Source organism: Myxine glutinosa, chromosome 12 (assembly GCF_964187855.1).
Source record: "Myxine glutinosa chromosome 12, kmMyxGlut1.1, whole genome shotgun sequence".
In the NCBI taxonomy this organism is placed as follows: domain Eukaryota; kingdom Metazoa; phylum Chordata; class Myxini; order Myxiniformes; family Myxinidae; genus Myxine; species Myxine glutinosa.
The window spans coordinates 30,302,956-30,328,447 of record NC_136272.1 but is presented as its reverse complement, the minus strand read 5'-3'; the positions used below and the strand labels follow the sequence as shown (position 1 = coordinate 30,328,447).

General features: G+C 45.4%; 1 protein-coding gene across 1 annotated transcript in view; it reads right to left on the bottom strand.

Annotated features, from left to right (window-relative positions):
* LOC137438011 (ETS translocation variant 1) overlaps window positions 1-25,492 on the bottom strand; it is a 58,680-nt gene that overhangs the window by 5,650 nt on the left and 27,538 nt on the right. Inside the window, exons 7-8 of the mRNA XM_068132856.2 lie at window positions 7,915-8,069; window positions 4,262-4,330 (exon numbers count right to left, since the gene is read on the bottom strand). Coding sequence (XP_067988957.2) covers window positions 4,262-4,330; window positions 7,915-8,069 — 224 coding nt within the window. The remainder of the gene's footprint in view (window positions 1-4,261; window positions 4,331-7,914; window positions 8,070-25,492) is intronic.

Genomic DNA, 25,492 nt, shown 5'->3' with positions numbered 1-25,492 from the left:
ATTAGGCCTGGCTCGCTGTTGGCATTCCAATTCATCCCAAAGGTGTTCAATGGGGCTGAGATCAGGGCTCTGTGCAGGCCAGTCAAGTCCTTCCACACCGATCTTGATAAACCATTTCTGTATGGTCCTCGCTTTGTGCACGGGGACATTGTCATTCTGAAACAGGAAAGGGCCTTCCCCAAACTGTTACCACAAAGTTGGAAGCATACAATCATCTAGAATGTCATTGTATGCTGTAGCGTTAAGATTTCCCTTCACTGGAACTAAGGGGCCTAGCCCGAACCATTAAAAACAGCCCCAGACTATTATTCCTCCTCCACCAAACTTTACACTTGGCACTATGCATTCGGGCAGGTAGCATTCGCCTGGCATCCGCCAAACCCAGATTCGTCCGTCAGACTGCCAGATGCTGAAGCGCGATTCATCACTTCAGAGAACGCGTTTCCACTGCTCCAGAGTCCAATGGCGGCGAGCTTTTCACCACTCCAGCCAACGCTTGGCAAGCAACGCTTGGCATTGCGCATGGTGATCTTAGGCTTGTGGGTGGCTGCTCGGCCATGGAAACCCATTTCATGAAGCTCCTGACGAACAGTTGTTGTGCTGACGTTGCTTCCAGAGGCAGTTTGGAACTTGGTAGTGAGTGTTGAAACCGAGGACAGATGATTTTTATGCGCTACGCGCTTCAGCACTCGGCAGTCCCGTTCTGTGAGCTTGTGTGGCCTACCACTTCACGGCCGAGCTGTTGTTACTGCGAGACGTTTCCACTTCATAATAACAGCACTTACAGTTGACCGGGGCAGCTCTGGCAGGGCAGAAATTTGACGAACTGACTTGTTGGAAAGGTGGCATCCTATGAGGATGCCATGTTGAAAGTCACTGAGCTCTTCAGTACGGCCCATTCCACTGCCAATGTTTGTCTATGGAGGTTGCATGGATGTGTGCTTGTTTATATATACCTGTCAGCAATGGGTGTGGCTGAAACAGCCGAATCCACAAATTAGAAGGGTGTCCGCATACTTTTGGTCATGTAGTGTATGTTGATCACTCCGGTTTGTGTGTTTGTTTGTGTATGTGTTTGTTTGTGTATGTGTTTGTTTGTCTGTCTGCTCACTTATACTTACCTACAGGTCACAATTTTAAACCAATCTTTACGACACTTCACCAAATGGTAGAGTTTGTGGTCTGACAAAATCCTATATACTTTGAGGTCAAAAGGTCAAAAGGTCAACAGAGGCCAAAAGTCAACCACTTTTTTCAAATTACTAAAATCCTCAATTTTCATCCGATTGACTTGGAATTTGAATGCGATTTTCATATCAGTGAACGGAATTCAACCACAAACTATTTTTGAGATCAACATAGGCCAAAAGGTCAACATAGGCCAACAGTCAGCCACTTTTTTCAAATTTCTAAGATCCTCAATTTTCATCCGATTGACTTGAAATTTTAATGATTTTCAAATCAGCGAATTGAATTCAACCACCAACTATTTTTGAGATCCACTGGATTAAATCCGATTGACCTGAAATTTGAAGACGATTTGCATATCTGGTCACTGAATTCAACCACCAAGTATTTTTGAGGTCAACATAGGCCAGATTTCTAAAATCCTCAATTTTTATCCGACTAACTTGAAATGTAAAGAGGATTTGCATATATGGTCACTGAATACAACCACCAACTATTTTTGAGGTCAACATAGGCCAAAATGTCAACATAGGCCAAAAGGTCAACATAGGCCAAAAGGTCAACATCGGCCAAATTTCTAAAACCCTCAATTTTAATCTGATTGACTTCTGAAATTTTAAGAGGATTTGCATACCAGGTCACTAAATTCAACCACCAATTATTTTTGAGGTTTTCATAGGCCAACAACTTAGCTTAGGGATTTCGCAAGTATCGTGCTATGCACGACATATTTATTGTTTGTTTGTTTGGCTGTCTGTTAAAAAGGAGAACAACCCCATGACATCTTACAGTCCTGATGCATTGTACCAAGTGATTCTTCACCATTGGGAGATAGGGACAAAAACGATAAATAGCACGATATCTCAAAATGTTGTGGACGGATTTGGACAAAATTTGGTGGACAGGTTGGGTGCGTGACAAGAACGAATCGATTTGATTTTGGTGAAGATCTCAATATGAATGCGGATACGAGAATTATTTAATTCTTCAGTGATTCTTCACCATTGGGAGATAGTGCCAAAAACAACACATAGCAGGATATCTCAAAACGTTGTGGATGGATTTGGATTTGGATGAATCTTGGAGATGTTGGGTGTGTGATAAGGAAGAATTGGTTCAATTTGGTGAAGACCCAGATCTTTTTCCAGCTAGTATAATTTTTAAAGTGATTCTTCACCATTGAGTGATATGGCTAAAACTGACATATAGCATGATATCTAAAAAAGTTATGGACAGATTTGGACGAAACTTATTGAACAGGTTGGGTGTGTGACGAGGACGAATCGATTCGATTTTGGTGAAGATCTGAATATAGATTTGGATACGAGAATTATTTAATTTCTAAGTGATTCTTCACCATTGAGAAATCGGGCGAAAAGAGATAAATAACATGATATTTCAAAAAGATATGGACGAGTAATGACTAAACTTGGTGGACGAGTTGGTTAGGTGATAAAAACAAGCCGATTCAATTTTGGTTCAGGTCCGAATCAAGATCCGGCCTATCAGTGGGATACAAAACATAAACTGTTCAGCCTGGCGGAGGTATGCGCTCTACCGACTATCGGTCTCTTTTGTGTTGTGTCCATCTGTTTATGTCTGCCTGCTGCACTTTGTAAGGCTGTTGTTTGTCCTTTTAACTTATGAGCCCAGACTTCTGTATAAAATAATTAACAAGGCTCAGAGATTTGACATTTGGACAACAGAGTGTGCCATATGCAAACTGGGATAAAGCAGAAGAAAGCAAAGGGTTGTGGGCGGGCGGAGGAGGGAGGCCGGTTGCCAACAATAACCTTTCCATTCTTCCCATTAGCATATAGCACAGGGAAGAAGAATTACACTTGAACACCCGCATGAGGAATATTTTTAAAACTTTTTATAATGCGCATGCTGTTGCATCTATCGGACACTGTTGCGAACACGGCTCATATCCAGAGAACAGATGCTAATTTTAGATTTCAAAATTTTCACATGTTCCGCCATCCACTTGGAATCCGTACTGTATATAATAAATAGCCCCGAGTGGGCTGACAGTCATCTGTTGAGGTTGTAGTTTGATGCAAAATCAGAAAATGTAAGACCGAGAAATCCTGTGGACAATCGAGTATTAGGGCTGCATCGGGTTTCAGAGCAATCGGTTGGTAAATAAGGAACGAGTAATGTAACCCCACTGAAGGTTATTTCCCCACAGTTTCTGATAAGATTTTAACATAAATTACCTGAATTTGAGGCGAAACCCTCCTTTTCAGCCTCAGCTTTCAGGGGGGGGGGGGGGGTGGATCCAGATGGGGAGAACAACCCCATGAGACCTTACAGTCCTGATGCATTGTACCAAATTTGGTCCTTATTGCTTAGGTCGTTGTGGAGAAGAAAATGTTTTAGTGCAAATGATGGATTCCGTGAGGGGGCCCATGACCTCCTTTCCGGCGGAGTTACGACCATGAGTTAGGGCATGGTCTTGATACCGCATGGCCAGTTTGGTCTGGATCCGATTGGCTCCCAATAAGTTTTTTGAATGAAATACCCAAATTAGGGGCAAACCCCCACTTTTACCCCCTTATATGGGGGATCTCCATGGGGGAGCACAAACCCTTGAAATTTACTGTCCTGATACATCATACCAAATTTTGGTCCATATCAGCCAGGTCGTTGTGGAGATCAAGGAGATGTTTTAGTGACAAGTGATTCAGGAAGGGGGCAAGTGGCCCCCTTTATGCGGAAATTACGGACATGAGGAGCACAACTTAAGGTTAGGGCATGGTCGCGATGCCCAGTTTGGTCTGGATCCAGTTATCAGCTTTAAAGAAGATTTTTGAATGAAATACCAATGTTTGGGGCAATACTCCCCTTTCCCCCATTTATAAGGGCAGATCCAGATGGTGAGCACAAGCCCATGAGATACAATTTGCAATCCAAGTCCATGTGCCAAGGTTATGGTCTGGGTTTTTCCCTGTGTTTCGGTCTGTGTTACGAGTGCGAGACAACAAAGTTTAATGTATTTTCTCTTTCTCTTTCATACACACACTGGATTCAGTGTCTATAAATGGTGGGAAGAACACACACAAATGGGTACCAGGAGCATTGTTGAGTGGATGACGGGAAGTGAATCTGTCATCATGGTAGGGACCGGAACAGGGAGAATCTGTAAAAACAAAGAGAGAACCAATTTGTTTAGCATCCATATCGTTAATTTTAATGACATATACTTACTTAGGAATATTTCCTTGAACCAGCAACAAGAGGGAGAAATGGTTTGCAACACATGTCCCATCCCAAGTTTTAGTTCAATATGTTAAAGTGTAAGGGAGAAAAGTCTGGAAAACTGTCTAAAAACTGATGTGTGACATTGTGAAGTCCAAAAAGGCCATAACTCCATGAAAAATTGACGAAACACCCCAAAGCTCGAACTTGTTCTGTAACTTATCATAATAAATCAATGTTCCAAGTTTCAGTTCGATATATCAAAAGGAAAAAAGTCTGGAAAACCACAGGTGGGATGGACAGACAGACGGAGAGCAAACCTGTCGTCCCCTCTCGGTTGGGGACTAATAAGAAGGATAAAGGTACTGAAGCTGAGATTAATGCATGAATGACATGCCGTATTTGGAGTTTTGTTCATGTTAATCACTAGTGAATGGAAACGTGTTAACTAACATACAACATTCAAAATGCAAATATAACCAAGAAAGAGCAATCAGAGATTGCAGACCCTCGCCAGGGAGTGTTTTCAGTGGTTTTTAAGGCTTTTGTGTTGAAACAAATATGGCGGCCGAACCACGTGAACAATGACATCATTTTTTTTTCTCCACCAATTTATCCCGAGATGATGCTCAAGAAATTTAACCTTGATCGGATGACGTTTTGTACTTGTCGAATTATGACATCATAGTGGAGGCACCTATGGCATCATCATTAACATATGTTATTCCACACGGAGAGCTCTTTACAATGAGCCATGTCTCAATTTTTTCTATGCAGCGCTTTCAGAGCTATAGAGGTGCAATTTCTTTCGGTTTTTCCAAGATGCGGGCGAACCACGTGACCGATGATATCATCATTAAAAAAAATTCTCCACCAATTTATCCCGAGATGACGCTCAAGAAATTTAACCTTGATCGGATGATGTTTTGTACTTGTCGAATTATGACATCATAGTGGAGGCACCTATGACATCATCATTAATATATTTTATTCCCCATGCAGAGTTCTTTACAATGGGCAATGTCTCATTTTTTTATATTCAGCGCTTTTTGCAAAGTTCATGCCTATAGAGGTGCAATTTTTTTCGTTTTTTCCACGATGGCGGCCGAACCACGTGACCTATGACATCATAATTATCATTAAAAAATTATACAGGTGGAGTTGCACCGATGGTGAAAATTTCCTGTCAAGCAGACCAATGGTTGCAGAGAAAATTATTCTGTGCGGACAAACAAACAAACAGACAGACAAACAGACAAACGGACTCAAATGCAATACCGTCACCAGTAGTGAGTACTTCTTAAACTAGAACGCCACTCAGTAGAGCGCATACTCCCGCCGTGGGTTTAGTTGGAGTAATATGTTTTGTTTAACATCGCCTCTCCCCAAAACAATAAATGAAAAAGAAAGTAGGCCCCAACTGTCAGAATTAATTTTGATATATCTCGGAATTAGAGGAGAAAAACATCATTTAAGAATAAGAATAAAAGCTTTAATGCAGTAAAACAGAAAAAGTCTTTCCCAAAAAAAATTCCCAAAAAAAATCCTGGATCCAGAATAATATCCTGAGCTTCACCAAAAACTAATCAATTCTTCCTTATCCCAAGGGTAATCATCCCACCAACTTTCATCCAAATCCGTTCAGAACTTTTCCAGATATCTTGTTCACAAACACACAAACACACGAACATACGAACACACACACACACGGACGGACACGGATCGAATGCGTTACTCCCTGACGGGAGTAATAAACCTGAAAATCGCAGAGCCAGAACCAGAATTATTTATTTGGTCTGGGAAGCCCATGCGAGGTTTCTTCTTCTTCGGCCTCTCACAACCCTGGGGGAATATGCGATCTTTTTTTAAAAAGTTGGAATTTTTCCAAATCTGTTTTATTCGTTTGTTAATATACCTCAGGCATTGACAAATCTGGAACTGTCTTTATAAGTTCATCAAATACTGACACCACGATTGACATTCGCTGAGCTAAATGTTGATATCTCTTGTGAGGTAAAAAAAAAAAAAAAAAAAAAAAAAAAAACTTTTAAAGGATTATACGTATCAAACGATATCTTTTATGAAATGGGGAAACCCAATACACACTTTGGTGTTTTTAAAATGACAGAATATGTCTTTATTAGAAAAAAAAAATGAACATTGAAGACGACGCTGCTAAAAAAAATACACCGCTCTAACGCATAACCACGAGTTTAAACTACATTTACAACAAATATGAAAACTATTTTCATATCACAATGTTAAATATAGAATATATAGAAGATAATGTTAAAAAAAAAAATGAGCCCTATCTTCCAATGGTAAAAAAATCCTTCAAAAAATTCCTGGATCCAGAATAATATCCTGAGCTTCAGCAAAAACTAATCAATTCTTCCTTATCCCAAGGGCAATCATCCCACCAACTTTCATCCAAATCCGTTCAGAACTTTTCCAGATCTGTTCACAAACACACACACACACACACACACACACACATACACATACACATACACACACACACACACACACACATACACACACACACACACACACACACACACACACACGATCGAATGCATTACTCCCTGGCGGGAGTAATTAAGGCACTAATTGGTTGATTCCCTGGATGATAAATCAGGTGAAATGTATTTCTACATCACCAACAGTATTTACATTATTTTGTTACAAAATGCTTAGCACATGAATAAATACAAATTTCATCTGGAACGTCACTCGGTGGAGAGCAAACTCCGCCAGGCTGAACAGTTTATGTTTTGTATCCACTGATAGGTCGGATCTGGATTCGGACCTGAACCAAAATCTAATCAATTAGTCTTCGTCACAAACCCAACCTGGTTTCATCACGTTTCATCCGAATCCATCCATAACTTTTTGAGATATCCTACTCCCAGACAAACAAACCAGACAGGGGCGAAAACAGCTCCGCCCACCTTCAGTCGCCCAGGTAATTATGCTTTTATAATACCGTTTCCTGACTCATGCGAGTTATCAACAAATGAACTGCAAGATGAAATGAATTACATGAATTATTTCATTACAAAGAAGAGGAAAGCTATCTATCTATTACATCCACCACCGAAGGTAGATGACGTTGGTTTCACCCCAGTCTCTTTGGCTCTCTGTCTGTCTGTCTGTCTGTGTCTGTCTGTTGTCTGTATGTCTGTTGTCTGTATGTCTGTCTGTTTGTGAGCAGAATGTCTGAAAATGTTATGGATAGATTCGGACAAAACTTGGTGGAGAGGTTGGGTGTGTGGAGAGGTTGGGTGTGTGGAGAGGTTGGGTGTGTGGACAGGTTGGGTGTGTGGAGAGGTTGGGTGTGTGGAGAGGTTGGGTGTGTGGAGAGGTTGGGTGTGTGTAGTGATAACAAATTATGAACTGAATAGTATGGTGATTCCCCATTTACGAAGATCACATGAAATTATCCTGCAACAAAATGGCAAATGTTTGAGCAGCCAATTCAAATTGCTGCCATGCTCTCCTGCCACTATGGACCTCCATGCCCACCAAGTTCATAGTTGAATTCAGGAGGTTCTTGTTTCACTTGGAGCAGGGCAGCTGATCCCTTGTCGTGCTGCCAAACCTGGGACTGACAGACCCCACTCGCGTTGCCTGCACCACATTGCCGCCGGCCCCCAAACCGATAAAATGGAGGATGAACCCTGTGGTCAAGAAACAAAGCTGAGTTAATAACACTTAATGTGTGCAGGATATATCATCAGCATAATAAGATCTCCCCTTCGATTGCCCGTGTACTGTATATGGGCCCAAAATTAAATAGAGTGGTGGAGAGTATGTGGAGAACTTCAAGGTAATGATTTCATTTGGAACAAAGGTTTGACAGCCAAAATTTACCGTTGTGTAAAGTCGTCATTTTTTACTTTCTCGAAGCATAGATAACATTTAGAGAAGGAAACAATGCTTCCAACCATGGACCAACACTCCTGCATCCCACCTGAGAGCCCTTAATGTTGCAGAGTTAAAGGTGCTCAGAATCAAAGCATCTTGACACCTCTGTGTCTGTCTGTGTCTGTTTGTCTGTGTCTGTCTCTCTGTGTGTCTGTCTGTCTGTCTCTGTAATTTAAGGTAAAAATTAATGTAATCTCTGTCATTTAATTATTAAATGTCTGTCTGTCCGAGGAAATTATTTGAATGAGCATGCTAACAACCTCCTCTTCTTCTTCCTGATGATAATCCATGATAGTTTCCTGCATGTTCCCTAAATGACCTTCAACAGCCTGACCAAGTTGTCATTCTGGTTTTGCCTAGGTACAAGTCTGGCTCGTCATTCACTCTTCCAACCGCACTCCTCTCCAGCAGCTCTGCCCTGCGACAGCATGCCCCATGCCTCGGGTCCCCGCAGCCCAGTCTTCTCCGCTTCTGGGATCTCCGGTGACTTCCATATGATTATGAGGATCGTATTTTATAGGAAAAAAATCAGGCAATCAGACATGCCAGTGTGTCCAGAACCTTCCAGATTATTAAGTGACCTTCCCTAGGTCTATAGCTGTCATCATAAGAATGTTCGGCAGGTGGCACCTGCCAACAACACAACTTCACCCTCGGAGAGGTAATTGTTTGCACTAGTGAGGTACCCGTGCTACGCACGGGTGGGAGGCCAGAAGTAAACAGACAATGCAGAAACGGCGAATGCTAAAGCATGAAACCAATAAATTCCACATTCCTGTAGCACCTTCAGTCGCACGTCAGACATGGACAGCAAGTTCGTGAAGGACTTCCATGAAAAACGTACCCGTTTGACGTTCACGTATAGAAACATCGATCGTGGGTCCGTGGCGAATCTGCATATGGCGATCTGCGAATTTCACGTTTAGAAAGTAGAAACCGTCACGGCATTTCGTCATTCACTTGAACTCGATATCTCCTTTCTCATTCCAAACAACATAACTCCAATCACAAATTAAATAACATTAATATCAAAAATAAACTTTCAACAACATTCGTGACAAACAAATATTTAAATCCTGATGTGAAGATCCGTACGGTTGGATGAACACAATTACGAATTCAAAATCGTAATTGTATTCACTCAATTCCAATCATCAATTGATACTTTAACAAAATACTGTTTTAAATGACGGTGGTATTGGGATATTATCAAACCCGCGCATTGCCGTAATCTGTCCACTTCCGCATTCGCGGCAGGTTCATAATTCTCATCAAAATCTAAACAGTATTTGTAGAATTTCAATAAAAGCCACATCACTGTTCATATCGGTAAATATTATTCCATCGTGTTTGGGAAAACTGGAAAATTGGAAAAATTTGAAAAATGGAAAAATGGGAAAACAATATAGCCCATTTTACTCCAGGGTGTCCCAGGATTACCCATCCAAAATATCGTTGCGATCGGTTCAGCCGTTTTTGCGGTACCTGGGAACGGACAGACGGACATTTGGTGAATTATAGTAAGACTAGCGGGGTCACCCGTGGGAATCCCACGGGCAAAGATGTGTGTGACGAATTTTAAATATATGTCGACTTATTTTAGGCGGTGTATTTTCGTTTATCATCATGGCGCGATTTTAAAATATATATCTCTGCATTTTCCTCTCCAATACCTCCTCACACTTTACACACACACCGGCCCATGTTTACATATACACACACACACACGCACACATATACACCCACACACATATACACATACACACACACACACGTACATCGACACACATGCACACACGTACAGACACATATACACATTACACATAAACACATATGTATCCACATATACACATATATGCACATTATACACATATATACATCTACACACACACACACACACACACACATACACAAAAACACACACACACACACACGTACAGACACATATATACACACACACACACACATATATATATATATATATATATATATATATATATATATATATATATTGTTACTGATCGCGGTTTAGATGTTATGATGACCGAGCGGTGGTGTATTACCGCGACCTAACAGGATCCCCGACTCACCCGATTCCACCCAAACGTTGGCCGGGTCGCACCGCAGCTAGTCAATAGGGAAAAGACAAAGGCGACGAATGCAAAGAGGAAAACGAAGGCAAAGAAAGGTTTGGAAATACGACTGAATTTATTGACTATTTACACACAAGCAAAAAGGAGCAATCAAGTTTATTTACAACACATAAGACGCAGGTGACACAGTGCAAATTCTAGCTTACCTACAGACTTAATTAAATACCCAGGGACAGAACAAACAAAACAAACTCACGTATACAAGAAGGGTGGAAAGGCAGGAGGTGGATGGCTGGAGGGAGAGGAAAGGTCCAAGGGGGTCCTGCAGCTCAACCGGCGCGTTTAGCAGCCGCCGTTCCTTTTCGGCCCTGCTCCAAACCGCCGTTCAGGCCCCCTTTGGCTGTTGGGTGTTCTTGCTGCTGCGGCCTCCGTCCGCTGCGTTCCCAGGACTTGTCTGACTCGTTGGTCAAAACCCTCAACTCCTTCTTGGTCCCTCACTCTTTACCACCGACTCCTCACCGCAACCAACGCAACCACTTGACCACCACCTCTACTGACTGACTCTTCACCACTCTCCACTTGACGACCGACTCTCAACCAACTCGGACCAACTCGAAGTGCATCTCCTCCGGGAACACCCCCGCCGTGGGTTATATAGGCCCCGCCCCTCAACCTTTGCGAACCTCCCCCAAACGTTCTCTCCCCGCCCTCTCAAGCCAAACCCCTTGTTCATGGTTGGTCGAGTGGGGCTGGATCACTCCTCCCCTCTCTGACGAGGTGGGGACCCGCCTTTCTCCCCCAACCCTGCCTCGTGGTCAATGGCGGATGAAGGGAAAACCGCCCAACATGCAGTTGGCAATGCGAATTGCAATTGACGGAAAGGGGGGGGGAATGGAAGTGTTGGGAGTGGGAATGAAGGGAATCTATCTCTTTCACTGGTGCAATGGAGTATTTCAATTAATGGGAGACACAGCCTTACTCTAAAAACACATAATAAGAGATAACTATCAAACAGAGGTATTCTATTATTTGGCTGACGTGTATGCTTGTGGACTAATTATGGGATGCCCTTTCACCTTTACACAGCTCCGGAGATAGGGGGGCGCAGAATAAACAATAATAATAATCATACAGCACACAATCAAAAAAATACAGTCCTCATCTCCGCAACACTGCACCCTCCTCCTCTTAGGCACGTCCCGGACCTACAACTTTTATTTTTAGTGTGACACGTAGGTGTAGTTCCCTCTACTTTTAACCTGACCCTGAGTGCGACAGTTTTAAAACATAAATAAATGTGTCCCGCTGCTCCATTGCACCCTGCCTAACAGACTTACGCCCACAGTTAACCGAAATTCCGGAATGGTCTTCAAACTACACACTGACGGTGGGAAGCATTATTTACAATTGACGCTACTTTATTTACAAGACTAACCCAGGACCTGTGATTGTTCTTTCTGGGGGGGAGACAGTCTGCTCTGCATCGACGCACCATGAACGCATCCAAAAACGCACCAATACACACCCAAGCACCAATCGGTGCAGTCACCATTGTTCATGAAAATAAAAACAACAACCCCTAACCCTGCAGGTGTCTCTTGCTCTTCGGCTCCCTCTGCTGGGGATTATTATTTGTCTTCCAGATGTTGTCATTTTCATTTTGCTTTGCTTACTGGCGGCCTATTTGTATTAAAACTTGCACCCAATGTGTCCTTTTTATTTATTTTATTTATGGCCCACAGGGCCGACTAGTGTGGTTCACCTGTGGGGCATCGGTGCCCTGTGGCCAAGGTCCGCCAGCAAGATTTCGGGCCCTCATGGCCGGTTCCAGCAGAGGGGCCATGCCCCAACCCATGGGGTCCATAAGTGGTGCTCGGCCACAGGCATGTGGTCCATAATGTGGTGCATCGATGCAGACAGCTGGTTCTGGGAATTTCGGGCGCACAATGGCCGACCCACGCACGCTCCCCTCGGCACCCAATGGCGCACAGGTCATGTGGGAGACAAAAGGGGAAAGACCATTGAGCGAGGGGTAAGGTCACAAGGGTACACATCAATAAGGCAATGCAAGGCGAAATGCGTACGGAGGGCGAAGTGAGAAAGCTCGTCCCTACCGTACGTCACCCCCCTGTCACCTACCCTACCCTTGCCCTTACCCCATATGTACAAAAATCTACACATTTACAAATTCGTCACTACTGTCATGTCTTCCCCATATTTCCCCTATACCAAATTCGTCTCCACAATCCCTCTACTTCAAAATTTGCCATCACCAAATTCATCATCAATCCTCATAAGGAGGCAGAGATGGAACATCAAAGCACAATGTCACACCCACGTCATGATGCGTCTCACAATCCAAACATTTGCACCAAAAATAATTAAACATGGCATGGTGCGGAGTACCTGTCACCTCAGGTGAGTGGATGCAGATGGTGCGAGGAGACTTCATCCTAACTACTTTCTAAATGACATTAACACACTTTACACTACCCGGGGTCTTTCCCTGCCAATCCATTGGCCAACTTACACTACGGGTTCTAAAAACCAATTCCCATTGACCAAACTGTGGTGCTTCTCAATTTGGGGTCTCACTCCCCCGATTCATCTCCCGGTGCCTCGCACAATTTCTGGGCTGCGACGTGTAGCTCTCCCAGCAGGTCTACCCACCTGCACACCTCCACCACTGTAGTTGCCACCCGAGCTTAATTAGCTCCTCACCCTAACCTAACTAACTGGGGACAGCCCTCTCCTGGCTCTGTCACCCTTTGGTGCCCTCTGGCACTGGGCCCCATTCACAACTACCGGCTCCCAGAGCCCACCTGCGGCCTCACCTGGCCGACATCCTCACAGTGGTGGAGTGCCCAAACCAACTACACACACTAACAGGCTACACGCCCAGCCATTTCCACAACACTAATGCACCCATCCAAATACCATTCTTTCACCTCGCACCACAGATGCCAATATCCAACCACAATTTACCTGTACCCTCTACCTAACACTTACACTACCCGCCCCGGGTATCCGTGATGGGGGTCCACTCTTCCCCCATTCACACCTTCGCACCATCCACTCCACTCCACAATTTCCACCATACTCACTCCACGACCATCCATTCCAATACTCCATACCATTTATTCCATACACCTGTCCTCCATTCACCTGTCGTTGCACACCTGTGCAATCATACCTGGTGCCACCTGCACCCTCCTCCTCTTCCTGGACCAGTTGGTCAACACAACACACATCACCATCACTCACTCATACACTGCTCCACACACCTGTTCAGTTGCACACCTGTGCAATCACACCTGTTCAATCCTCAAACACACGGCATCATCTCATCTAACTACTCCCCTCTGAAACTTGCGCTTCCCAGTCGTCCCTTTAAACTATTGCGCTCCCTCGTCATTATCATCCACTCTAAACTACCTGCGTCCCCACTACAGGTATCAGTCACTATCTAAACCTTAACGTTACCTAATGTCATCTTCGCTAGATCCCTACACACGATATAACCTAACCCACCCGGGCTAGTTTTCACTGCCATACACCCCATAAGCTATAGCGCATTTGCCCCACTCTGTGAGGGATGGTGGATTTGCCATCCCACCACATCGGGGGTCTCTCACTATAAATTTTGCTCGTCCAAATTCCAACCAATTCAAAAATTTTCCATTTACTGCCAATTCTACCCACTATTATAAATTTCGTATCAAATCACGATCACTATCACTATCACCCGTCTCCTTATTACATCCTCTCGGTGCGCCAATTCACGTCTACAGCCCGGCTTCGTACAGCCGAGCAATGAACGCGGGTCGTTTTGTGCCAGCTGCTGGATACGTCCCGCATTCGTGGCAGGGACGGGGGCTTACCCGGGCCGAGATCCCACGCACCACCTCGGCGTGGAGCCATCCAATGTCCCGATCTCGACCTGCCGGCACGTCTCAATAGAAAGTGGTCGCCATGACGACCCTTCCTATCGGCCTGCCCGCTCCGCCTAGTGGAGCCCGGACGCGGCCTTTCCAAGCGAGGCACAGCGTGGATCGCGTACGGCGGTTCTTTCGAAACCGCCGTGGTTCGGATCCCCGCTGGTCCTCGCGGCACGCGAAGCTGCCCGACGCGCACCGAGGGCCCGATTCGGCTATAAGTCGTTCTAACCTCTAACCTGGTTACCGTCGATGCTTCACCTGCATGCTTACAAGCATACGCTACCCCTTTCTTGCTCATACATGCAGCCGTTTCCATGCTCCTCGTCGTACCTTTCCTTACACACCTCGGTACACTCATTCCGCTCACCGACTTGGTCACACACCTGACCACCGAACACCTTGGCACACATTCGTCGCTCGCACACCTCACCAACACACCTATTCGCGCCCCTTTCTCGGTCACCTCCTTTGTGACAATCACAGGTGTGCTCTCACCCGCACACCCAACCACGTGCCTCACTACCAATTCCAGCGTGCATTCCCACTCACGCTCTACCATTCCAGGTGTGCATCCTTCCATTCCAGGTGTACATCCTCGCTCACCTGCCACAACCAACTCACGCTCCGTGTCACTCTCACTACTCTCACCTCCACTCTCGGTCGCGCACTCACCCTTACTCTCGACAGCGCACTCTTTCCTCATGCACCTGTCCGTTACACACCTTTCTCGCGCACACTCTTCCGCACATTGTCCCGTTACACCCTCTGTAACACTCACCACAGGCATGCATTCTCCCTTACTCTTGACAGCATGCGCTTTCCCCATGCACCCGTCCGTTACACACCTTTCTCGCGCATCCTCTTGCGCACACTTTTTCGTTACTTCCTCCGTAACACTCACCACACCGCGCTTCCCTGTGCTCCCTCACACACGCGCTACGACCGACTCACTCCTGACGGCACACTCACTCCTCGGCGTGCACTTTTTCCTCACACACCCCATGGTCGGACATTCTCGCACACCTCTTTTTTCGCACACCTGACCTGTCGCACACTTCACCAACGGCCTCTCACGAACACCTGGATCCAAACCAATCCCCAAGCCGACTGAAGCTTTCCTCACATCATATACATTGCCACTCACCTCCGTACCTCGTCTCCGCACCTCCTTTGCCACCTGCAAACTCTTTATTTGGTTAGTGAGCATCACATCATGAGTTGAGCACCGACCTTGCACATATTCCATCACCTCCTCCTGGATTTCTCTTTTAGTTTCTGTCCGTCCCTTCTTAATTTCACTCACCTCTTCTTCCACTTCCTCTAATTTTTGTTTAACCTCTTTTATTTCTCGGTGCGTCTCTTCAAGTTCGTCCTCTAAGGCTACCGTGACCGTCTCTATGTGCATCCTCACCTGCCGGTCCTTTGTCTCCATTATCTCTGTCACCTCATCCACCCTCATTGTCAGTTCCTCACGTACCATCTGACATTGCCTCTGTGTCGCTATCAAGTCATTTTTAATTTCTTTTTGTGTCGCCTTTAACCCTCTGAGTACTGCAGTGTTCCTTTGAACCTGCTCCACTAACTTCGTTTGTCCCTCTGTCAGCTGTTCCACCTCCTCCGTCAGATCTTCTATTCCCCCTTGTAACTTTGCCGTATTATTTCTCACTTCTTTCTCCATACGCTTCTCACCTCGCTTTACCTCCTCGCGTAGCCCTGAAACCTCCTCACTCACACCTCGTCGTATCTCCTCCTTCATCTCCTCCCTTTCTTTTGTAGATGCCGCCCTCATCTGTCCCAATTCATCCCTCTGAGCATCCAGTTTGGTTTCTACCCCGATTTTTACCTCCTCTATCTGCTCTCCCATTTGTTTAATTTCTCTCGCGGATTGCTCCCCTATCTCCCGCAATTTGTCCTCCATCCTATTTTATAACCCCATTAACCCATTTTTCACCCCCTCTAACTGATTCTCCTGGGCAGCCATTCTGTTTTCCACCCCCGTTAACCCATTCTTTACCTCTTTTATCCCGTTGTCTAACCCCTCAAAATTTTTGTCTAACTTCCCAAATTTCTTGTCTAACCCCTCACCGGTACCCCTCGCTTCGTCCCTCATTACCCCCATTTGGTTTCCCATTACCCCCATTTGGCCCTCCAATCGCTCACTATCAGCCCTCATTCCCACAATTTGGTTTCCCAACCGCTCACCCTGAGCCTCTATACTGTTTTTCAAACCTCCAATTTGGTCTCCCATTTGTCCCATAAGGGCCCTCATTTGCAGGAAGAAAAGGTTCGAATCCACCAGCGGCGCTGCTACGGTCGCGGGCGGCGTGGCCATGTGCGAGGCGTCATTTTGCGCGCCCGATACTCCCTCAACCGCCTCCTCATTGCTCCCCTCCATTTGATCCTGGGTTACCCCTAACCCCTCTTCTAGCTCACCCACCGGCATTCGATCGCCTTGACCAGCCATGGCGCGATTTCAAAATTCGGGTTTTATAAAACAAAACAAATTTCGGCCGCTCCAAATTTTGACCAAATTTTTTCTAGATGTTTTAAAAATTTGGTTCGGGCCCCGAATCCCACTCCTGACACCAATCGTTACTGATCGCGGTTTAGATGTTATGATGACCGAGCGGTGGTGTATTACCGCGACCTAACAGGATCCCCGACTCACCCGATTCCACCCAAACGTTGGCCGGGTCGCACCGCAGCTAGTCAATAGGGAAAAGACAAAGGCGACGAATGCAAAGAGGAAAACGAAGGCAAAGAAAGGTTTGGAAATACGACTGAATTTATTGACTATTTACACACAAGCAAAAAGGAGCAATCAAGTTTATTTACAACACATAAGACGCAGGTGACACAGTGCAAATTCTAGCTTACCTACAGACTTAATTAAATACCCAGGGACAGAACAAACAAAACAAACTCACGTATACAAGAAGGGTGGAAAGGCAGGAGGTGGATGGCTGGAGGGAGAGGAAAGGTCCAAGGGGGTCCTGCAGCTCAACCGGCGCGTTTAGCAGCCGCCGTTCCTTTTCGGCCCTGCTCCAAACCGCCGTTCAGGCCCCCTTTGGCTGTTGGGTGTTCTTGCTGCTGCGGCCTCCGTCCGCTGCGTTCCCAGGACTTGTCTGACTCGTTGGTCCAAACCCTCAACTCCTTCTTGGTCCCTCACTCTTTACCACCGACTCCTCACCGCAACCAACGCAACCACTTGACCACCACCTCTACTGACTGACTCTTCACCACTCTCCACTTGACGACCGACTCTCAACCAACTCGGACCAACTCAAAGTGCATCTCCTCCGGGAACACCCCCGCCGTGGGTTATATAGGCCCCGCCCCTCAACCTTTGCGAACCTCCCCCAAACGTTCTCTCCCCGCCCTCTCAAGCCAAACCCCTTGTTCATGGTTGGTCGAGTGGGGCTGGATCACTCCTCCCCTCTCTGACGAGGTGGGGACCCGCCTTTCTCCCCCAACCCTGCCTCGTGGTCAATGGCGGATGAAGGGAAAACCGCCCAACATGCAGTTGGCAATGCGAATTGCAATTGACGGAAAGGGGGGGGGGGGAATGGAAGTGTTGGGAGTGGGAATGAAGGGAATCTATCTCTTTCACTGGTGCAATGGAGTATTTCAATTAATGGGAGACACAGCCTTACTCTAAAAACACATAATAAGAGATAACTATCAAACAGAGGTATTCTATTATTTGGCTGACGTGTATGCTTGTGGACTAATTATGGGATGCCCTTTCACCTTTACACAGCTCCGGAGGTAGGGGGGCGCAGAATAAACAAAAATAATAATCATACAGCACACAATCAAAAAAATACAGTCCTCATCTCCGCAACAATATATATATATATATATATATATATACAGTATATATATATATATATATATATACACATACACACACACACAGACATATCTATATTATAATAGCCGTAGATGATTCTGTCTGTCTGTCTGTCTATCTGTTGGGTGTCTGTCCGGGGTGTGGCTTACTCGGTTTGCAGAGTAGCTCCACCCATAGCTCCACCCATTCTGGGAGTGGCTATAAACAAATATCCACCATTTTATTAACTCGCATAGCTTTGAGTCCTGTTTTGTAGGCCCGTGGTGTCTTGCTCTCCCCCAGTTTTATTTCAAATCAAATTCGATAAATCATTTCATTTTTCACAGTCGCTAACATAGTTTTAGACTCGGTTGAAAAAAAACGGGAAGAAAATCCGATGAAAGTTGCCGTTTATAGAACGAAATGAATTCTCAAAGGCCTGTAACTTCAAGGCCATTGAGTCTCTCTCACGCCTTTATCTCCAATCTAACTCACCATATGATTTCATTTTTATCGATGGTTTTACTTTTAGACTCGGTGTCAGCAATAATTGAGAACAATCCACACACGCGGGAAAATGCAGAGATATAATTTTTAAAATCGCGTCATGGTGTATCATACACCGCCCAACATGACACCGACGGCAACGTGTCGATATATATTAAAAATTCGCTTTTGCTTTTCCGTTAAGATATATTACTTTTTCGTTTGATGATAGTCGTCACAAAAACGTCAACAATGATGCCGACATATATTTCTTCGTTTTTATTTCATTCAACATTATTAGCCGGAAGTAAAATATGTTTCAGGAAATTACCGAGAGATATTTCTTCGTTTTTTAAAATTAGTTATGTGCGAATACACTTTAAATAGGTTTATTTGAAATCTTTAATTTTCCACAATATAATTTACTTGCCATTTATCATTTGATGATTACGAGACAAATTCCTCTTGAGGATCGTGACAATTCATGCGCTGCGTGGAAACTTCTATTTCCAAAATGAATGAGACGATCGATGAAGAACGCAGACTTGAACAGGATGCAGCAAGAAAACGAATGAGACGGGCGAACGAGTCCATCGACGAACGTCAATGCAAACTTGCGGGGTCACCCGTGGGAATCCCACGGGCATGGATGTGTGTGACATTTCGACATATTGAGTTAGATGCTGCACATTCATTTTTACAAAATGGTTACTGGCAAGTCATCAGATCCAGAAATGGTGTAAAAACCACCGTTTAGAGGCCATTTTTCCCCGCAAAGCGGGGGTTGGCCTTTTCGGGGACCGTGGTAGTTGTTGTTTTTTTGTCCCCTTTTTGAAGCAATGTTTTACGGCCGGATGCCCTTCCTGACGCCAACCCTTTTTGCCGCCTTCAACGACAAACAGGGAATTACCAGTGAACTGGTACTCAATTAGCCGACCTCGGAAGGATGACAGGCTGAGTCAACCCCCCTGGCATTAATTCGGCGATCGACCGAGATTCGAACCCAGGATCCTAAGCCGGCACCCTAGCCGCTAGCCCAACACCAGAAATGGTGTCATGAACACAATTTATTTACGCACAAGCACAAAAGCAAGACGGGCCGATTTCCGATTCCGACGGGCCGACGGGCGAGACGGGCCGATTTCCGATTCCGATGGGCCGATTTGGAGCAAGAAAAAGAACGAGACGGGAGAAAAAGGAGAGAAACGAGACGGGGAAAGCCGATTGGAGAGGCGAGTGAGGCGCGATTGGAGAGGAGTGTGAGGCGCGATTGGAGAGGAGTGTGAGGCACGATTGGAGAGGAGTGTGAGGCGTGATTGGAGAGGAGTGTGAGGCACGATTGGAGAGGAGTGTGAGGCACGATTGGAGAGGAGTGTGAGGCGCGATTGGAGAGGAGTGTGAGGCGCGATTGGAGAGGAGTGTGAGGCGCGATTGGAGAGGCGTGTGAAGGATTGGAGAGGAGAGGAGTGTGAGGGATTGGAGAGGTGAGGGATTGGAAAGGAGAGGGATGTGAGGGTTTGGAGAGGAGAGGAGTGCTAGGTGGAGAGAGGAGAGTGTCAGGTGGAGACAGGAGAGTGTCAGGTGGAGACAGGAGAGTGTCAGGTGGAGAGGAGTGAGGGGTCACATATTATGTGAAATAAATAAATTGTGTTCATCACACCATTTCTGGATCTGATGACTTGCCAGTAACCATTTTGTAAAAATGAATGTGCAGCATATAATTCAATATGTCGAAATGTCACACACATCCATGCCCGTGGGATTTCCACGGGTGACCCCGCTAGTCTATATTATAATAGCCGTAGATGATTCTGTCTGTCTGTCTGTCTATCTGTTGGGTGTCTGTCCGGGGTGTGGCTTACTCGGTTTGCAGAGTAGCTCCACCCATAGCTCCACCCATTCTGGGAGTGGCTATAAACAAATATCCACCATTTTATTAACTCGCATAGCTTTGAGTCCTGTTTTGTAGGCCCGTGGTGTCTTGCTCTCCCCCAGTTTTATTTCAAATCAAATTCGATAAATCATTTCATTTTTCACAGTCGCTAACATAGTTTTAGACTCGGTTGAAAAAAAACGGGAAGAAAATCCGATGAAAGTTGCCGTTTATAGAACGAAATGAATTCTCAAAGGCCTGTAACTTCAAGGCCATTGAGTCTCTCTCACGCCTTTATCTCCAATCTAACTCACCATATGATTTCATTTTTATCGATGGTTTTACTTTTAGACTCGGTGTCAGCAATAATTGAGAACAATCCACACACGCGGGAAAATGCAGAGATATATTTTTTAAAATCGCGTCATGGTGTATCATACACCGCCCAACATGACACCGACGGCAACGTGTCGATATATATTAAAAATTCGCTTTTGCTTTTCCGTTAAGATATATTACTTTTTCGTTTGATGACAGTCGTCACAAAAACGTCAACAATGATGCCGACATATATTTCTTCGTTTTTATTTCATTCAACATTATTAGCCGGAAGTAAAATATGTTTCAGGAAATTACCGAGAGATATTTCTTCGTTTTTTAAAATTAGTTATGTGCGAATACACTTTAAATAGGTTTATTTGAAATCTTTAATTTTCCACAATATAATTTACTTGCCATTTATCATTTGATGATTACGAGACAAATTCCTCTTGAGGATCGTGACAATTCATGCGCTGCGTGGAAACTTCTATTTCCAAAATGAATGAGACGATCGATGAAGAACGCAGACTTGAACAGGATGCAGCAAGAAAACGAATGAGACGGGCGAACGAGTCCATCGACGAACGTCAATGCAAACTTGCGGGGTCACCCGTGGGAATCCCACGGGCATGGATGTGTGTGACATTTCGACATATTGAGTTAGATGCTGCACATTCATTTTTACAAAATGGTTACTGGCAAGTCATCAGATCCAGAAATGGTGTAAAAACCACCGTTTAGAGGCCATTTTTCCCCGCAAAGCGGGGGTTGGCCTTTTCGGGGACCGTGGTAGTTGTTGTTTTTTTGTCCCCTTTTTGAAGCAATGTTTTACGGCCGGATGCCCTTCCTGACGCCAACCCTTTTTGCCGCCTTCAACGACAAACAGGGAATTACCAGTGAACTGGTACTCAATTAGCCGACCTCGGAAGGATGACAGGCTGAGTCAACCCCCCTGGCATTAATTCGGCGATCGACCGAGATTCGAACCCAGGATCCTAAGCCGGCACCCTAGCCGCTAGCCCAACACCAGAAATGGTGTCATGAACACAATTTATTTACGCACAAGCACAAAAGCAAGACGGGCCGATTTCCGATTCCGACGGGCCGACGGGCGAGACGGGCCGATTTCCGATTCCGACGGGCCGATTTGGAGCAAGAAAAAGAACGAGACGGGAGAAAAAGGAGAGAAACGAGACGGGGAAAGCCGATTGGAGAGGCGAGTGAGGCGCGATTGGAGAGGAGTGTGAGGCGCGATTGGAGAGGAGTGTGAGGCACGATTGGAGAGGAGTGTGAGGCGTGATTGGAGAGGAGTGTGAGGCACGATTGGAGAGGAGTGTGAGGCACGATTGGAGAGGAGTGTGAGGCGCGATTGGAGAGGAGTGTGAGGCGCGATTGGAGAGGAGTGTGAGGCGCGATTGGAGAGGCGTGTGAAGGATTGGAGAGGAGAGGAGTGTGAGGGATTGGAGAGGTGAGGGATTGGAAAGGAGAGGGATGTGAGGGTTTGGAGAGGAGAGGAGTGCTAGGTGGAGAGAGGAGAGTGTCAGGTGGAGACAGGAGAGTGTCAGGTGGAGACAGGAGAGTGTCAGGTGGAGAGGAGTGAGGGGTCACATATTATGTGAAATAAATAAATTGTGTTCATCACACCATTTCTGGATCTGATGACTTGCCAGTAACCATTTTGTAAAAATGAATGTGCAGCATATAACTCAATATGTCGAAATGTCACACACATCCATGCCCGTGGGATTCCCACGGGTGACCCCGCTAGTATATATATATACACATACACATACAACAACAACATGCATTTTAAGGCCATTTTCCCTGCGAGAGCGGGGGTTAGCCTACATACACATACACACACATATATGCACGCACACACACACACACACACACACACACACACACATATGCACGTGCACACACACACACACACACACACACACACACACATACACACACATACACACACACACGTACACATGTCCCACATGTATATATCCCACATCCCACATGTATATACATGTTTAAAGTGTACGTGCCCTTCCCCCCTCCCCCGCCCGGCAACGCTGGGTACTTCTGCTGGTATCCTGGTAACTAATAAAATAAAAACGAAGAAATATATCTCGGTAATTTCATGAAACTCGGTGGAATTGGATGAAATTCGCTCGGTGAATTCACTCGGTTTATTCGGTTCGGCTCGGTTCACTCGGTTTAAAGAAAAAGCGATAATGTCGACATGTTGCCGTCTGTGTCATGTTGGGCGGTGTATGATACTTGTTGGCGGTGTTGGGCGGTGATATGGTGTATTTTTAAAAATATATCTCTGCGTTTTCCCGCGTTGCTGACACCGAGTCTAAAACCATCAATAAAAATGAAATCAGATGGTGAGTTAGATTGGAGATAAAGGCGTGAGAGAGACTCAAGATCCGAAGGATCGGATCGGATTTTCTTCCCGTTTTTTTTTCAACCGAGTCTAAAACTATGTTAGCGACTGCGAAAAATGAAATGATATATCGAATTAGAATTGAAATAAACCTGTGTGAGAGAGAAAGACAGCACGGGCCTAACTAAACAGGCCTCAAAGCTATTCGAGAAGGAGGAGTGGGTGGAGCTACTCTGCAAACCGAGTAAGCCACACCCCCGGACAGACGTCCAACAGACAGACAGAATCACCGTAGCCTATTATAATATAGACTAGCGGGGTCACCCGTGGGAATCCCACGGGCATGGATGTGTGTGACATTTCGACATATTGAGTTATATGCTGCACATTCATTTTTACAAAATGGTTACTGGCAAGTCATCAGATCCAGAAATGGTGTGATGAACACAATTTATTTATTTCACATAATATGTGACCCCTCACTCCTCTCCACCTGACACTCTCCTGTCTCCACCTGACACTCTCCTGTCTCCACCTGACACTCTCCTCTCTCCACCTAGCACTCCTCTCCTCTCCAAACCCTCACATCCCTCTCCTTTCCAATCCCTCACCTCTCCAATCCCTCACACTCCTCTCCTCTCCAATCCTTCACACGCCTCTCCAATCGCGCCTCACACTCCTCTCCAATCGCGCCTCACACTCCTCTCCAATCGCGCCTCACACTCCTCTCCAATCGTGCCTCACACTCCTCTCCAATCGTGCCTCACACTCCTCTCCAATCACGCCTCACACTCCTCTCCAATCGTGCCTCACACTCCTCTCCAATCGCGCCTCACACTCCTCTCCAATCGCGCCTCACTCGCCTCTCCAATCGGCTTTCCCCGTCTCGTTTCTCTCCTTTTTCTCCCGTCTCGTTCTTTTTCTTGCTCCAAATCGGCCCATCGGAATCGGAAATCGGCCCGTCTCGCCCGTCGGCCCGTCGGAATCGGAAATCGGCCCGTCTTGCTTTTGTGCTTGTGCGTAAATAAATTGTGTTCATGACACCATTTCTGGTGTTGGGCTAGCGGCTAGGGTGCCGGCTTAGGATCCTGGGTTCGAATCTCGGTCGATCGCCGAATTAATGCCAGGGGGGTTGACTCAGCCTGTCATCCTTCCGAGGTCGGCTAATTGAGTACCAGTTCACTGGTAATTCCCTGTTTGTCGTTGAAGGCGGCAAAAAGGGTTGGCGTCAGGAAGGGCATCCGGCCGTAAAACATTGCTTCAAAAAGGGGACAAAAAAACAACAACTACCACGGTCCCCGAAAAGGCCAACCCCCGCTTTGCGGGGAAAAATGGCCTCTAAACGGTGGTTTTTACACCATTTCTGGATCTGATGACTTGCCAGTAACCATTTTGTAAAAATGAATGTGCAGCATCTAACTCAATATGTCGAAATGTCACACACATCCATGCCCGTGGGATTCCCACGGGTGACCCCGCAAGTTTGCATTGAAGTTCGTCGATGGACTCGTTCGCCCGTCTCATTCGTTTTCTTGCTGCATCCTGTTCAAGTCTGCGTTCTTCATCGATCGTCTCATTCATTTTGGAAATAGAAGTTTCCACGCAGCGCATGAATTGTCACGATCCTCAAGAGGAATTTGTCTCGTAATCATCAAATGATAAATGGCAAGTAAATTATATTGTGGAAAATTAAAGATTTCAAATAAACCTATTTAAAGTGTATTCGCACATAACTAATTTTAAAAAACGAAGAAATATCTCTCGGTAATTTCCTGAAACATATTTTACTTCCGGCTAATAATGTTGAATGAAATAAAAACGAAGAAATATATGTCGGCATCATTGTTGACGTTTTTGTGACGACTATCATCAAACGAAAAAGTAATATATCTTAACGGAAAAGCAAAAGCGAATTTTTAATATATATCGACACGTTGCCGTCGGTGTCATGTTGGGCGGTGTATGATACACCATGACGCGATTTTAAAAATTATATCTCTGCATTTTCCCGCGTGTGTGGATTGTTCTCAATTATTGCTGACACCGAGTCTAAAAGTAAAACCATCGATAAAAATGAAATCATATGGTGAGTTAGATTGGAGATAAAGGCGTGAGAGAGACTCAATGGCCTTGAAGTTACAGGCCTTTGAGAATTCATTTCGTTCTATAAACGGCAACTTTCATCGGATTTTCTTCCCGTTTTTTTTCAACCGAGTCTAAAACTATGTTAGCGACTGTGAAAAATGA